General features: G+C 39.2%; 2 protein-coding genes across 2 annotated transcripts; one reads left to right on the top strand and one right to left on the bottom strand.

Moving 5' to 3' along the window:
• The first annotated feature begins 1679 nt into the window (after nt 1-1679).
• LOC126590717 (biogenesis of lysosome-related organelles complex 1 subunit 1-like) lies at nt 1680-2619 on the top strand. The gene is made up of 3 exons (XM_050256212.1): nt 1680-1869; nt 1999-2204; nt 2315-2619. The coding sequence occupies exons 1-3, from the start codon at nt 1710-1712 to the stop codon at nt 2402-2404; spliced, it is 456 nt and encodes a 151-aa protein (XP_050112169.1). The 5' UTR covers nt 1680-1709; the 3' UTR covers nt 2405-2619.
• Nucleotides 2620-5867: 3248 nt separating this feature from the next.
• Nucleotides 5868-7573, bottom strand: LOC126590713 (peroxidase P7-like). The gene is made up of 3 exons (XM_050256209.1): nt 7255-7573; nt 6917-7111; nt 5868-6668 (listed from the first exon to the last, which is right to left on the bottom strand). Exons 1-3 carry the CDS (start codon nt 7471-7473, stop codon nt 6114-6116), a joined length of 969 nt encoding a protein of 322 aa, XP_050112166.1. The 5' UTR covers nt 7474-7573; the 3' UTR covers nt 5868-6113.
• Nucleotides 7574-16103: the final 8530 nt, after the last annotated feature.

Genomic DNA, 16103 nt, shown 5'->3' with positions numbered 1-16103 from the left:
TTCGATCTAAACATCAAAATAACATTTCGTAGGCTAATCTTAAATAAAGATATATATATATATATATATATATATATATATATATTTTGTCAAACGATTAATTTGTTAAATTATATGTTAGATTATAGAGCCAATGTGATTTGAACACATGTTGTGATGTAAGGGCAATACTCATTTTCATCACTGTGGTAGAGGACCAGTTACAAATAATGACATATATATGATTGCTCAAACTTTTTATTATACGAAATCAAATTATATAATAGTGTACTACGTTGAAACTTCTGCAAAAGATGTTTGGTTGTTTACTTGTTATACTTGAATGTTGTCAATTCGGGTATTCAGCTCTAAGCCATGAGCAGTCTGGGAGCCATGGATGAAATATGACTCGTTTCTTCGAGCTGTCATATTGTCTCACGGTACAAAATACATTTTGGTTATTACGCCATGCATTGTGCGCATAAAATTGATAAAATGTGTGCTGAGTTTTCTCATCTTAGTGGAGACTGTGGAGTCAACTTGTATTTAATAAACCATGACAAATGGCTCAATGAAAAAGTGCAGGCATTACCAAAAAAAAAAAGAATATAACAGGAGGTTCTGCATATATATTGTAAGTTGTGAATCTGTTTGATCGTAACCACAAATAAGGTGCAATTCTCAATTAATCTCCTCCGAATCTAGAAGCGGTGGATAACTGTGGTCCACCATCCGTGGTTACCAACCCATAAAAAGCAAAGTAAAAGAAAACCTTGAGAATATCCTAGTTGATAGAATAGGATTATGCATATATACATCAACTAGAGTGAAAAAGGAAAACTAATGAAAAGGGCTTGAAAACTTTGAGTTTTAATGATAAGGACAAAATAAAGGGTAAAGTGAATAGTACCAGGATTGACTTTTTAGTATAAAAATGTGGTTTTTCGTTAAAGTGAACAGTACCAGGTGCTTTTCGTTAAAGTTCCCTTCAAAATATGATTGAACTGAGACTGTTCGGGTGGGGCTAACCTCTATCTTACCGACCTACTAAAAAACAAAGCATAGTGAGCTTGACTTTTATATGCAACCACCTTTCCTAACCCAAGTAGACATGCCCTTCAAATTCAATTTCTTAAATCAAACGTTTGCTTCAATTATTTTCCCAACACTAATAAACACACGTCAAAGATATCTAAGTTCTTCATTCAACTCTGACTCGTAACAAGAAATTTGTTCATTATTATCATATTGTCACCTAGTGTTACTATTAATTTAAATTATAGAATGAGTTTTATTTATTAATTTTAACTGTATTTTACACACTTCATGTTTGAAAACGGTATGCTTCAATTTGATTGATTGTATGATAATTTATTTGTTTTTTTTATACAACAATATTGGGGAGGGAGTGATTTAGGTCATAGTCAACCATATTTATATCTCGAACTCGTCATCCATGAAAATTAAACTTCAGACTTTTCACTTACAAATGAAGATGAGTATGACTAAACTTTAGTACTAGCAGTGACCGTAAGATTGTGAACGGAAAAATTTTCAACTTGAAACGATAGTTGTACCTATTGGGCTGAGCCCAACCAAATCAAATGGGCTTTCATACGGAGGTGAATTTACTAAGCCCGTGAGAAATTTTGGGCCTAGACAAATATTTTGGTTTAATTCTAACTAATACGACTTACCGTTTGATTTGTACACTTTGAAACGACTACAGCATGTACTCACAATCGTCTCTTCCACTGGCCCATGGCGCCGTCGCATCGTCGTCCACCTTCTCGTTCTCGTCGGAGCCAGAGCCGGGAGGTGTAGAAGAAGCTCTGCTACAGCTCGTCCAGGATCAGCACCACGCCTCCCTCAGACTTCGCGACGTCACCGGTGAGTTGACTCAGTTCCCCCAAATCTAAATTCGAATTCGATCTAAGGGTTTGAAGAAAAGAAGCTGGATTATTGAAATTGGATTCGTTACGGATTAATTGAGTGGTTAATCGTGATTTTTTTTGGCAGAGAAAGCGAAGAAGGACGCGATCAAGAAGGCTGCGCGTGTGGCGGAGCTGATGGTGGATGCGGTGAACGGCGGCGTGCAAGAGGCGTTCGTGAACGAGAAGCGAATCGAGCATGAAATTAGAGCTTTGGCTGCCACCATTGCACGATTCAGCAAACAAACCGATCACTGGCTCTCTGTCACTCATTCTATGAACACTGCCATCAAGGTTCAATTTTTAATTTTTGTTCTTCAACTTTCCTGCAAATTAATTAATTACTGTTGAATTTATAAGCATGGGTTATTTTAAATTTTAATTTTTGGTTTTTGGTGTGGTAGGAAATTGGAGATTTTGAGAACTGGATGAAGACTATGGAATTTGATTGTAAGAGCATCACTGCAGCTATCCACAATATTCACCAAGCATGATCAAGCTCATAAGCACATTATTTGTTTCACCAATTTTCATGTAATTTTGAGTCGTGGAAACAGTCTCTTTATAAAGTAAAAATAAGGTTGTGTAGACGTTACTCCGATTCTCACAAAACAGATATCTTGTTGGTTTGGGTTCGTCCTTTTCTGATTATTTTCTTCTCTGTAATTTGTATAGCATCTGAATTGTGGAATGATAAGTCTTTTTTTTTTTTTTTGGGTCGTCCCAAATGAAGATATGATAATCCACATTCACAATGTGCAAATTTGGTTTGAGGAAGGCATGCAGTCATTTTGTGCATTTGATTCCATTCTTGGTTTTTTTGAGAAGAAAATATTAGGATATGCAAGGCTTGCTTGCAACCCAAGTATATGCATATGTACAACACGGCATCAAGTCTCGAGTTTGGTGGAAGAAGTATTGAGTTCAAATTTTATGGATGATAGAAAAAAAATTATGTGTACAACGTGACAAAGTGTGCTCCTAGTAGTTGACATTGGAATGGTCTTTCCAAAATTGAACTAGAATCAAATACCAATGTTGGTTTTGAAGAGGTCACATGAAGAGAGAGAGGGAAAATGTCAAATGTCAAATCCTATCAATTGTATCAGAAACTCTATCAGGATATAGGCATTGGACTCTGGATGGATTAGCTTTTGGCTCCTCCTGAATTGAAATATGAATGTCAACTTGTAATCAGAAACTAAGGAAAATGTCAACTGTGAATTTGTTTTTAAGCTAATAAGAATAGATTTGAAGAAAGTTGAGGTTTCACCATAAAATTAATTAGCAATATGGGGATTGGGAAGTAGATCAATTATTTATAGGCACATGTAAGGTCACTTCTTTACATGATGTGGAATTTGATACTCTCAACCCGGTCTATCACGTGTGACGAATTTTGAAGTCTAGCTCGTGAACAATGCAAACTGGGTGACGTGGAGCACATGTGGCCGTTAAGGCCATAATATGGGAAATAGATCAATTACTTAGGCCACGCAAGGTCACTCATTTACCTAATGTGGGATTGATACTCTAAACACGGTCCATCACGTGTGATGAATTATGAAGCCTAACATGTAGACAATGCAAATCGGGTGACATGGAGCACGTGTGGCCGTTAAGGCCGCTAAGCTTCACAAGCGAGGGAACCTACTGTAATACCATGAAGAAAGTTGAGGTTTCACCATAAAACCAATTAGCAATATGGCAAGTAGCTCAATTACTTATAACCATATGCAAGGTCCCTCATTTCTCCAATGTGGGATTGATACTCACAACAGGATTAACCAATAACAAAAGTTGCCCGCATCGGCTAATTCTGAGAAAAAAGATTTAATCAGATGGGATTAGGATAGTAATCTAGTGCTAATCCTCTATTTAATTATTGACTAATCAGTACGACTTGGTCGATCTAGACTGTGATATTAACCTTGATTTCATTAAAAAACTTTATCATAAGAGTATAGTTGGTCACCTAATTGCATTCACTTGTTTTTAATTTAGTTCTGCAACTTGGATGTTTATAGAGAGAACCCTCATTTTACTGCAGATTGTGTGTTGGAGGAACGAAATTTTGGTTTCTGCATGTCCTATTCAATTGTCATCTTCCCAGAAAACAGACATCAAAGTCGTTGTAAGCAGCTGTTGTTCAATAGCACAATTAACCATTTATTTATCAAATAAAATTAGCTTAGGGGTTACTGATTAAATATCAGAAAAAGCAGGACTTTACCATGTCTCAATGTTATAAAATTGGTTGTTTTATAATTAAATAGATGATAGGGTTTGGAAATCTTAGCAGCTGACTTAGCATTGTAGCAGCAGGAATTGTCCCGATAGAGACAGATAAGTTGATCCTTACATAGCAAGATATGAACACTCAAACTTTAATTTCCTATTTGTTAATCACTTTCATGGATTCAATTCAACCAATATATTGATAAATAATTAATTGGTTGAATATATAATTTTACACTAGCTCCTTCCATGCGTTTGCATATGCTGTACAATATGGGGAGAAAGAGCTTTGCCGACAAGAGGGCATGCCAAGTCTTGCAATATAATGTCAAAGAAAATCTTTACTATTTAAACATAATAGTTCGTTTTTCGGGTACGTAATAACATTATAGATTACACTTGCCATGATCATAGTAGACAATCACTAAACTTCAGTGTATATCAAGTTAACATCGTTGCTCGCGTGTAGTTTCATTCTTCGAGCAGAAAATAAAATAAAAATGCAAACAAAGAGAGATGTATTTTGTAAAGTATCGTATTTCTCATTGATATTTCAATATCGTAATACAAGGCTTTATAATCCACGGCCCGTAGTCTTAATTAACAGGAGAAACATATAGGTGCAACTAGGGACGAGATCAAAGATTTGTATGAATGGAGGCATTTTCAAATAAAAAGTAGTAATTAAAAAGCTCAAGAATTTACTGAACAAAGCAAAAGCACTTATATGTTAATCCATAAAGTTTTCTATACAACATATTACAATATCCTTCGACATGTTTTCATAAAGTTTTCTATACAACATATTACAATATCCTTCGACATGTTTTCATCTTTTGAAAGCATTGCATGACTACATCATTACCAATACCATCAAATATTTCTCTCAATAAAAATAACCATGTTACCATTCATCCATTGATCTCCTTTCTAATTTCTCAACATATTCTTCAAAAATTTCATGGCCGAAAATACTCTTTCAATAGTGGCAGTAGCAACTGGAAGAGTTAGTGCCACTGTCAGAAGCAAGTAAACTAGTGGATACACCTTGTCTTTTTGCATTGAACCATTTTTTTTCTTTTCAAGATCTCCAATCCCTTTTAAACCTGAAAACTCAATGCTAGACCACATATCCACAATGTAAGTCTCAAGTAGAATCTTACGTATCACCTGCTCATTTATAGAGAAGTCCTTAGGATAAAATGTGCAAGACGCAATAACATTTGGCTATCAAAAGCAGAGAAGGAATCAACTGGACATAAACATGCCAAACAAAGAAGAAACTCAGTGTTAGTCTCATTGAAATGATTGCTTAGTTCTTGAAGTTGCCAATCCAAAACAACACAAAATATACCAACACAATAATGATGCATATTTGTGACTGCTTGAACTTTTTGTTGCCCTTGCCTTCAAGAAAGAAACATATCATCCAGATTAGGCACATCAACATCATTTTTAAGACAAAATTAGAGACTTCACCAAGTAAAGAATCCTAATCACTTTTCATCATTATCTCCCAGGCTTACAAATTCCAACCAACTTCATGGCATTTACAATATCATGATCCTTGCTTTGCAATGCCTGTAACAATTCATTGGTTATTCCTAGTATAGTTTCATTCTTCACACGGATTAGGAAAATAAAAAGGCGTTGATGAGAGATGTAATTTTGTAAAGCATCGTATTTCACATTGAATTTCAATATCGTAATGCAAGGCTTTATAATCCACGACCCGTAGTTTTAATCAACAGAGAAACGTATAGGTGCAACCTTAACATTCATGCACTGTGCAAACAAACAAATAAGTGGAGAATGATAAATATATATTGGAGGCTTTGCACACAGTACCTCCCACAAACCAAGCCTTTGATACATGTTAGATAATCAAGCTACACAAAATTGATATACATAAATAATTAACGACACACGAAAATCTTTGAACAATATAGTATCTCAAATTCGATCCTAGTTGATTTTCCTGCAGTCCAGTCTGACTTCTCCCTCGTTTCCAGTGAGAGGCTTGATGTTGCCCATCTTGATCATAGAATTTGCGAAGTCTTTTCCAAAAGCAGCTGAGTTCTTGCTGTAATGCTGCACCAACTTATCACTATCGCTATCGTTACCCTTAAAGAGCTCCTGATCAGAGTGGAGGAGACCCTTTGATTTCAACAGAGCCTCAAAGTAGACAGTATCGAATCTCTTTGAAGTTGCATCTAGTGGTCTTGTATTGTCATCTCCTCCACTTGTTGGGCAATTTTTTTTAGCCAAGGCTGCAAATTGTGGGTCTATATTGGTATCGTTATAAATCCTGGCACGGAAGGTGGTGCACCGAGCAAGTCCAAGGGTGTGGGCTGCTGAGAGCACAACTAAGTCTTTAAGGTTTAGACCATGAGCTTCGAAGTTTGAGAGAAGCTGTGGGAAGTTGAAGAATGGAGGAGGAAGATTTCTGTTTGCATCATTTACGCTTGCAGTTCTTGCATCCCTTCTTCCCAATTGTACTTTGTAAGTTGGGCCTCCCAACTGAAAAACAAACAATTTAAACACAAATTTCATTAAGGACATTTTGATCTATCGAAAGAAATAAGTGTTAGAACCATCACCACTTTATTTATTTATTTTTTTTTGTAAAATGATATTCGAATTTGTGTACATTCTCAACCTCAGTTTTTGTTAAACCTAGTATTGAAACGTATAACACTGACGCGTTATTTTGTAATACAAATTTGATGAATCTTGCATTATTAATGATCGGACATATATGCACTCACAATGGAAACGGAATCACGAGCTGCAACTGCTAATATATCTGCGCATGAGACCACACTTTTCTTGCAAGCTTTGTCAACAGCTTTTTTGATATCATCGACCACGTTTAATCCCCTGATCGAATTCGCATTTGGCACGGCTGTCTTCTCACCGGTGAAGTTGGAAGTGTCATCAAGCAGAATTGACCCATCACACCCCTGCATTAATCAATAAAAACCATGGACATGTATCAGAAAATAGGTTAAATGTACATTCACATGTTCACTGCCCCTGATATAATAAACAAATATAATAATTGCAAGTGAAATGCATGCGAACGATCAGTCAAAAGCATAATTACATTAACAAAGCAGTCATGGAAGTGCAGGCGAACTAGAGAGGCTCCCATCCGTGGCTCGCGTTTGATGGCCCGCTCGACAGCTTTTCTGATGGCTGGTAGTGCCTGAGGGCACCCTTTCGTGTAGAAATGAGTAGTTAGATATGCAGATGTTGGTTTCATACTAGTGGCAGCAACCAATACAATACAGATGATAGCTAGAAATGATCGGAGAATAGCCATGGCCACAGTTTAATTTTCTTGTAAAACTAATGAATAGTGATAATGATGATGATGATGATGATGATAATGATCAAGGAGTTTGAGTGCTTAAATAGAGATTAATTATTTCCATGTCCGCCCCACTTGTTATTTTCATCCTGTGTATAGACCAATTCCATGAAATATAATGAATAATTTCTGGTGAGGTCTAGTGTGTTCATTGCTGTATATGCATGTACCTGTTCCACTTAAAAATTAACATGGAGCCTTAAATCTTATTCTGTCTTTTAGTCTCTGTGGCAAGAGGTGTAGAAGAAGCAAAGATATCGAACAGGCCTCTTTAATTTATGGAATTAATTAGTTAATTAAGATTAATTACAGTGGTTTGATAACTAACTACTGTAAAAGAGGATGCCATAATAACAAATAATCCAGCAAAAAAATCAAGGCAGAGTGGAGGCTAGACGAAGATTGAGGGCGATACCAACAACAACAACAAAGCCTTTTCCCACTAAGTGGGGTCGGCTATATGAATCCTAGAATGCCATTGCGTTCGGTTTTGTGTCATATCCTCCGTTAGATCTAAGTACTCTAAGTCTTTTCCTAGGGTCTCTTCCAAAGTTTTCCTAGGTCTTCATCTACCACTTCGGCCCTGAACCTCTATCCCGTAGTCACATCTTCGAACCGAAGCGTCAATAGGCCTTCTTTGCACATGTCCAAACCCATTTTGTGTACGTGTTAATGCTTCACCGCCCAACATTCTGTGCCATACAGCATCGCCGGCTTTATTGCCGTCCTATAAAATTTTCCCTTGAGCTTCAATGGCCAACGACGGTCACACAACACGCCGGATGCACTCTTCCACTTCATCCATCCAGCTTGTATTCTATGGTTGAGATTTCTATCTAATTCTCCGTTCTTTTGCAAGATAGATCCTAGGTAGCGAAAACGGTCGCTCTTTGGTATTACCTGATCTCCGATCCTCGCCCCTAACTCATTTTGGCCTCCATTTGCACTAAACTTACACTCCATATATTCTATCTTTGATCGGCTTAGGCGAAGACCTTTAGATTCCAACACTTCTCTCCAAAGGTTAAGCTTCGCATTTACCCCTCCTGAGTTTCATCTATCAACACTATATCATTTGCGAAAAGCATACACCAAGGAATATCATCTTGAATATGTCCTGTTAACTCATCCATTACCAACGCAAAAAGGTAAGGACTTAAGGATTGTTGATGCACAAAATCAGTGAGGACTTTGGTACAACAGAAAGTATTAAGTTTGTGAGCTTCGCTAGATTGCTCTGGTCATTAGTGTGGATAAGTATGTAAATGGATAGAGACAGGAAAGCAAACATAAGATGTACGTGGTTCACCCAGATTGGCTACGTCCACGGAGTAGAGGAGTTCTCATTAATTGTGAAAGGTTTACACAAGTACATAGGTTCAAGCTCTCCTTTAGTGAGTACAAGTGAATGATTTAGTACAAATGACATTAGAAAATATTGTGGGAGAATGATCTCGTAATCACGAAACTTCTAAGTACCGAAGTGTGGTATCATCTTCACTTGCCCTATCTGTCTCATAGGTAGATGTGGCATCTTCTCTGGAAGTACTCTTCCTCCATCCAGGGGTGGTATCTTTAACTGGTGGAGATGCACAAGGTAATGTATGAATTTCACTTGAAGCTTACTTGTAGTTTCAGGCTTGGTCAAACGCGATACAAACCATGTAGTAGCAGTCCCCCAAGTCGCCAAGCTAGGGGATCTGCTGAAAGAGGTGACAGACAAGGTAAGCAATCAGAGCTCCAAGCAATCAGTCCCAGATCATAAGTTTGATTTCGAGTTCCGGCTGATTGTTCTCATTCTCCCTATCTTGCAGGCAACATGAAGGATAAGGATAAGAAAAGGAGAATAGATGATATGAGATACTTTTTCTTTTGAAGAAGTAACTTTCCACAGGCTTATTCTTGAACTGGGCTGAAGGGTTTTCTGGTTTCCTCTAGAGTATAAAGCTGACTGAAGAATTTGAGGGTCAAAACAAGTCTATCAAATCTAGAGTACGTTCGACCCTGCTGATATGGGATACTTTTGCTGTTGACAAAGTAGTGGATGTATCAGCACGTGTTCTGTTACACTTGTCTCCACATGCTTCCTTGTATCCTTCTCATTTTCCCTATCGGTTCCTCAGGCAGATGTGGTATCTTCTCTAGAAGCATAAGATGTTGAAGATGAGTACTCGAGAGCAATGCCAGGTAAGTAATTAGGTAAGTGGTTCCAGGCAGTCAGTTCCTGACTGGAAGCTTGATTCCAAGTGCTGACTGATTGCTCTCTTTCTCCTTGTCTTGCAAGTCAGAACAAGGCTAAAGGAAAAGACAAGGAAAAAGCATGATATAGGATACTCTTGCTTTTAACCCTGATGATATGAGATATTCTTGCTCTGGTGTAGCTTGTTTGCAGAGGTATTATCGGGTGGAAAGAAAACTGAGTATTTTGAGAGGCTTCGTTGGGAGTGCCCTCTCAGATATGAGGAAGGGTTGAGCATTTTTGCAGGTCTGCCTGTCCATTCAGGATGGAGGTCAACATATATAGGAGTCTCCCTAACAACAAGTAGTAATGTTATTCCTTTACCCTGCTTGGTCATAGCACGGTAGTGGGAGCTGCTAGCTTCACGTGTATCAGAGCACTTTGAAAAAGTGGTCTGTGGTATCTGGAAAACTGATATTGCGTGTGAAGATTACAAACAAGCTTTATCCAAGGAGATCTAGCTCTCGAAGTTGAGAAAGCGGTGCCTCTTCGGTTTTCGAACAAGCAATCCTGTCGGGGATCTGGCTCTCGAGATTCAGAGAATGGTGCCTCTTCGATTTTTGAAAGAGCAATCATGCTGGGAGTCTGGCTCTCGAGATTCGGAGAGCGGTGTCTCTTCGATTTTTGAGAAAGTAATCATGTTGGGAGTCTAGCTGTCGAGATTCGGAGGACGGTGCATCTTCGATTTTGGAGCAAACAATCTTGTTGGGAGTGTTTTCTCGAATGTGAGTAAAGGTTGGGCATATTTACTAGTCTACCTTGCCACGGAGCACAGAGGTTGACACACAGGGACTTTCCAATTATCCAGCAGTGGTGCTGTTCCTTTACCCTTGTGGGTAATAATATGATAGCTAGACCTTCAAAATTTATGTGTCTAAACTTTGTTAGTGCTGTTTGCTATTCTTTTACCCTTCTTGGTCATAGCGATGTAATGGGAGCTGCAAGCTTCATGTGTCTAAACTTTGTCAGAGATCTTTAGCAAAGTTATCTGTGGTACCCATGAGCTGATGGTGCGTGTGAAAAGTGGATGATTGAACAGTAAGATTCACGTGCTTTCTACTTCACCAGAAATCTTCAACAGAATGCCCGTAATTTCAACAAAGCTGAGTGTGCATGTGACAAGTGCTGACAAGGCTGAAAAAAGCAGGTGCCTCTTCGATTTCTGAGATCGGCCCTCGTGGTCTCTGAGCATCCCAGCTTTTGAGAAAGCAAGCGCCTCTTCGATTTTTGAGATCGGCCTTCATGGTCTTTGAGCAGCCCAGCTTTTGAGAAAACAAACGCCTCTTCGATTTCTGAGATTAACCCTCGTGGTCTCTGAGCAGCCCAGCTTTTGAGAAAGCAAACGCCTCTTCGATTTCTGGGCAGACGCCTCTTCGATTTCTGAAGCTCCGTCGAGTGCAGATTTTTATAGAGGCTGGCATTAAGTTCCAAAGCACACTTGAATCTTCACCAGTAGAAGCTCTATTCTTACACTTCTAAAATCTTGATTTGTCCGACCTCTTCTCTTTTCAACACCTTTGAAAATGTCTGGCCTCTCCGACCGTCGTTTTGACTTGAACCTTGTTGAAAAGGCAGCCACGCCTTCTCCATACAACATATGGCGCCTATCCTTCTTATCCCCTACTGGTCCTCTTACCGTTGGGGATTCCGTGATGAAGAATGATATGACCGCTGCGGTGGTGGCCAGGAACCTTCTCACTCCCAAAGATAATAGACTACTTTCCAAACGGTCTGATGAGTTGGCTGTTAAGGATTCTCTGGCTCTGAGTGTTCAGTGTGCAGGTTCTATGTCTAATATGGCCCAACGCTTATTTGCTCGAACCCGCCAAGTTGAATCATTGGCGGCTGAAGTGATGAGTCTCAAACAGGAGATTAGATGGCTCAAGCATGAGAATAAACAGTTGCACCGGCTCGCATATAACTATGCTACAAACATGAAGAGGAAGCTTGACCAGATGAAGGAATCTGATGGTCAGGTTTTACTTGATCATCAACGGTTTGTGGGTTTGTTCCAAAGGCATTTATTGCCTTTGTCTTCTGGGGCTGTACCGTATAATGAAGCTCCAAATGATCAACCTCCGATGTCTCCTCCTTCTAGGGTTCTGTCCAGTACTGAGGCTCTAAATGATCCCATTCTGGTGCCTTCTCTTTCTGGGGCTCTACCGACTGCTGAGACTTCTCCTAAGCAACCTTTGTGAAGGCTCCCTCTTGTTTATTTATTTTGACTCATGTATATGTACATATTTGTAACTTATCGGAGATATCAATAAATAAGTTTTGCTTCATTTCCAACGTATTGTGTTAAATACACCAAAGCCTTCTTCACTGAGTGGGGTCGGCTATATGAATCTTAGAACGCCATTGTGCTCAGTCCTGTGTCATGTCCTCCGTTAGATCCAAATACTCTAAGTCTTTTCTTAGAGTCTCTTCCAAAGTTTTCCTAGGTCTTCCTCTACCCCTTCGACCCTGAACCTCTGTCCCGTAGTCGCATCTTCTAACCGGAGCGTCAGTAGGCCTTCTTTGCACATGTTCAAACCACCGTAACCGATTTTCTCTCAACTTTCCTACAATTTCGGCTACTCCTACTTTACCTCAGATATCCTCATTCCTAATCTTATCCTTTCTCGTGTGCCCACACATCCAACGAAGCATCCTCATCTCCGCTACACTCATTTTGTGTACGTGTTGATGCTTCACCGCCCAACATTCTGTGCCATACAGCATCGCCGGCCTTATTGCCGTCCTATAAAAATTTCCCTTGAGCTTCAGTGGCATACATCGGTCACACAACACGCCGGATGCACTCTTCCACTTCATCCATCCAGCTTGTATTCTATGGTTGAGATCTCCATCTAATTCTCCGTTTTTTTGCAAGATAGATCCTAAGTAGCGAAAACGATCGCTCTTTGGTATTTCCTGATCTCCGATCCTCATCCCTAACTCATTTTGGCCTCCATTTGCACTGAACTTGCACTCCATATATTCTGTCTTTGATCGGCTTAGGCGAAAACCTTTAGATTCCAACACTTCTCTCCAAAGGTTAAGCTTCGCATTTACCCCTTCCTGAGTTTCATCTATCAACACTATATCGTCTGCGAAAAGCATACACCAAGGAATATCATCTTGAATATGTCCTGTTAACTCATCCATTACCAACGCAAAAAGGTAAGGACTTAAGGATGAGCCTTGATGTAATCCTACAGTTATGGGGAAGCTTTCGGTTTGTCCTTCATGAGTTCTTACGGCAGTCTTTGCTCCTTCATACATATCTTTTATAGCTTGGATATATGCTACTCGTACTCATTTCTTCTCTAAAATCCTCCAAAGAATGTCTCTTGGGACACTATCATACGCTTTTTCCAAATCTATAAAGACCATGTGTAAATCCTTTTTCCCATCTCTATATCTTTCCATCAATCTTCGTAAGAGATAGATTGCCTCCATGGTTGAGCGCCCTGGCATGAACCCGAATTGGTTGTCCGAAACCCGTGTCTATTGCCTCAATCTATGCTCAATGACTCTCTCCCAGAGCTTCATTGTATGACTCATTAGCTTAATACCCCTATAGTTCATGCAATTTTGTACATCGCCCTTATTCTTGTAGATAGGCACCAAAGTGCTCTTTCGCCACTCATTTGGCATCTTCTTCGTTTTCAAAATCCTATTGAAAAGGTCAGTGAACCATGCTATACTTGTCTCTCCCAAGAGTTTCCACACTTCGATCGGTATATCGTCTGGGCCCACTGCTTTTCTATGTTTCATCTTCTTCAAAACTACAACCACTTCTTCCTTTCTGATTCGACAATAAAATGAGTAGTTTATACACTCTTCTGAGTTACTCAACTCCCCTAAAGAAGTACTCCTTTCATGTCCTTCATTAAAAAGATTATGAAAATAACCTTTCCATCTGTCTTTGACCGCGTTCTCTGTAGCAAGAACCTTTCCATCCTCATCCTTGATGCACCTCACTTGGTTTAGGTCCCTTGTCTTCTTTTCCCTTGCTCTAGCTAGTTTATAGATATCCAACTCTCCTTCTTTGGTATCTAGTCGCTTATACATATCGTCATATGCCGCTAACTTAGCTTCTCTCACAGCTTTCTTCGCCTCTTGCTTCGCTCTTCTATACCTTTCACCATTTTCATAAGTCATGTCCTTGTATAAGGCTTTACAACATTCCTTCTTAGCCTTCACCTTTGTTTGTACCTCCTCATTCCACCACCAAGATTCCTTTTGGTGTAGAGCAAAGCCCTTGGACTCTCCTAATACCTCTTTTGCTACTTTTCGAATACAACTAGCCATGGAATCCCACCTTTGGCTAGCTTCCCCCTCTCTATCCCACCCACACTGGGTGATTACTTTCTCTTTGAAAATGACTTGTTTTTCTCCTTTTAGATTCCACCATCTAGTCCTTAGGCACTTCCAAGTCTTGTTCTTTTTTCTCACTCTTTTGATATGTACATCCATCACCAACAAGCAATGTTGATTAACCAAGCTCTCTCCCGGTATAACTTTGCAATCCTTACAAGTTATACAATCCCCTTTCCTCATTAGAAGAAAATCTATTTGTGTTTTTGACGACCCACTCTTGTAGGTGATCACATGTTCTTCTCTCTTCTTAAAGAAGGTGTTGGCTAAGAAGAGATCATATGCCATTGCAAAATCCAAGATAACTTCCCCATCCTCGTTTCTCTCCCCAAAACCATGGCCACCATGAAAACCTCCATAGTTGCCTGTCTCCCTGCCCACGTGTCTATTTAAATCTCATCCTATAAATAACTTCTCCGTCTGGGCAATTTCTTGCACCAAGTCTCCAAGGTCTTCCCAAAATTTCTCCTTTGAACTCGTATCCAACCCTACTTGAGGTGCGTACGCACTAATCACATTGATGAGTTCTTGTCCTATTACAATCTTGATTGCCATGATTCTATCTCCTACCCTCTTGACATCTACAACATCTTGTGTCAAGGTCTTGTCCACGATGATGCCAACACCGTTTCTCATTCTATTTGTGCCCGAATACCAAAGTTTAAACCCTGAGTTTTCTAGATCCTTTGCCTTAAGACCAACCCACTTAGTTTCTTATAGGCACATAATATTTATCCTTCTCCTCACCATAACTTCCACTACTTCCATAGATTTTCTCGTTAAGGTTCCTATATTTCACGTTCCTAAACGCATTCTACTCTCTTGAACTCTACCCTTCTGTCCTAGCTTCTTCACCCTCCCCCGTCCAATAGGATCAAAGTACTTCTTTTGTGTGTCCTGTGTAAAGTTGATAGGAGCATATGCTCCCAAACAACTTTGAGTGGAGTCGTTCGAAAAGAAGTTTCTATGGCCCCCTTGCTCATTTAACACTGCATCCGGGTGCCGATGGAGATACAGCGACCCTTGCTCACTTATCACTGTGCTCGGGCCACACGGCGCGCCACTTACGGGTGACGCCCTAGCTTTAGCGCGATTTCGTTCTGGATTCATTTTCATAAGGATTCGACATAACCGTGGAGTGCCGGCTGTCGACTACCTGACGCCCTCCCCCTCCTCCTTTACCCGAGCTTGGGACCGGCAATGTAAGATAAACTTACATAGGCGGAGTTAAGATTGAGGGCGATACTGACACGATTAATTTTTAGAAGGTGGCATGAACAGTCTGCCATTGAGGCTTGCACGGTAGTTTTTCAACTCTGTAAGTTTCATATTTTTAATTTCCTTGTAAGTTAATTGATGTAGTAGGAAATTGCATGCATTGAGAGCTGAATGAAGATCATGGAACTTGATTGTAAAAGCACCGCTGAAGCTTATTCATCAAGAATGATTTCACAGAAAGTTTGTTTCACTAAGTGTCGATGGAGTTATGGGTTAATTTTATCTGTAAATTGTAAAGGCTCAGGCCTCCCAAATGTAAATTAATCCCTTATGCTTTACTTTAAAGTCTTTAATAATGCATTTCACATTCACAATGTGGAAATTTGATTGACAAGAGTACTTGTATAAGAAATAGGGTTTCCTTATGAGTTATTTATACACCCTTCACGTGCTTTTGGTTCAAATTCGAAAATATTGTAGGTTATTGGTTAAGAATCTAACTAGTATTTTTGCCAAAAAAAAAAAAAAAATTCTGGCTAGTATTTCACGTTTTCTATTTATCAATAAAAACAGTTCAAGTTTTCTATTTATCAATAAAAACAGTTCAAGTTTTCTATTTATCAATAAAAACAGTTCAATGTCATATAATGATCTTCAAAATGCATCATGTTTAAATGAAAATAGTTAAGTGGACATGATTGTTACTAGAGCACGGCACGAGTATGTACAAGTATTATTCTCACCGACTCTGTTTTTTTAT

The sequence above is a fragment of the Malus sylvestris genome, chromosome 11 (genome assembly GCF_916048215.2).
Source record: "Malus sylvestris chromosome 11, drMalSylv7.2, whole genome shotgun sequence".
NCBI classification, from domain to species: Eukaryota; Viridiplantae; Streptophyta; class Magnoliopsida; order Rosales; family Rosaceae; genus Malus; species Malus sylvestris.
The sequence above is the reverse complement of the archived record's forward strand: the minus strand, read 5'-3'. Positions and strand labels throughout refer to the sequence as shown.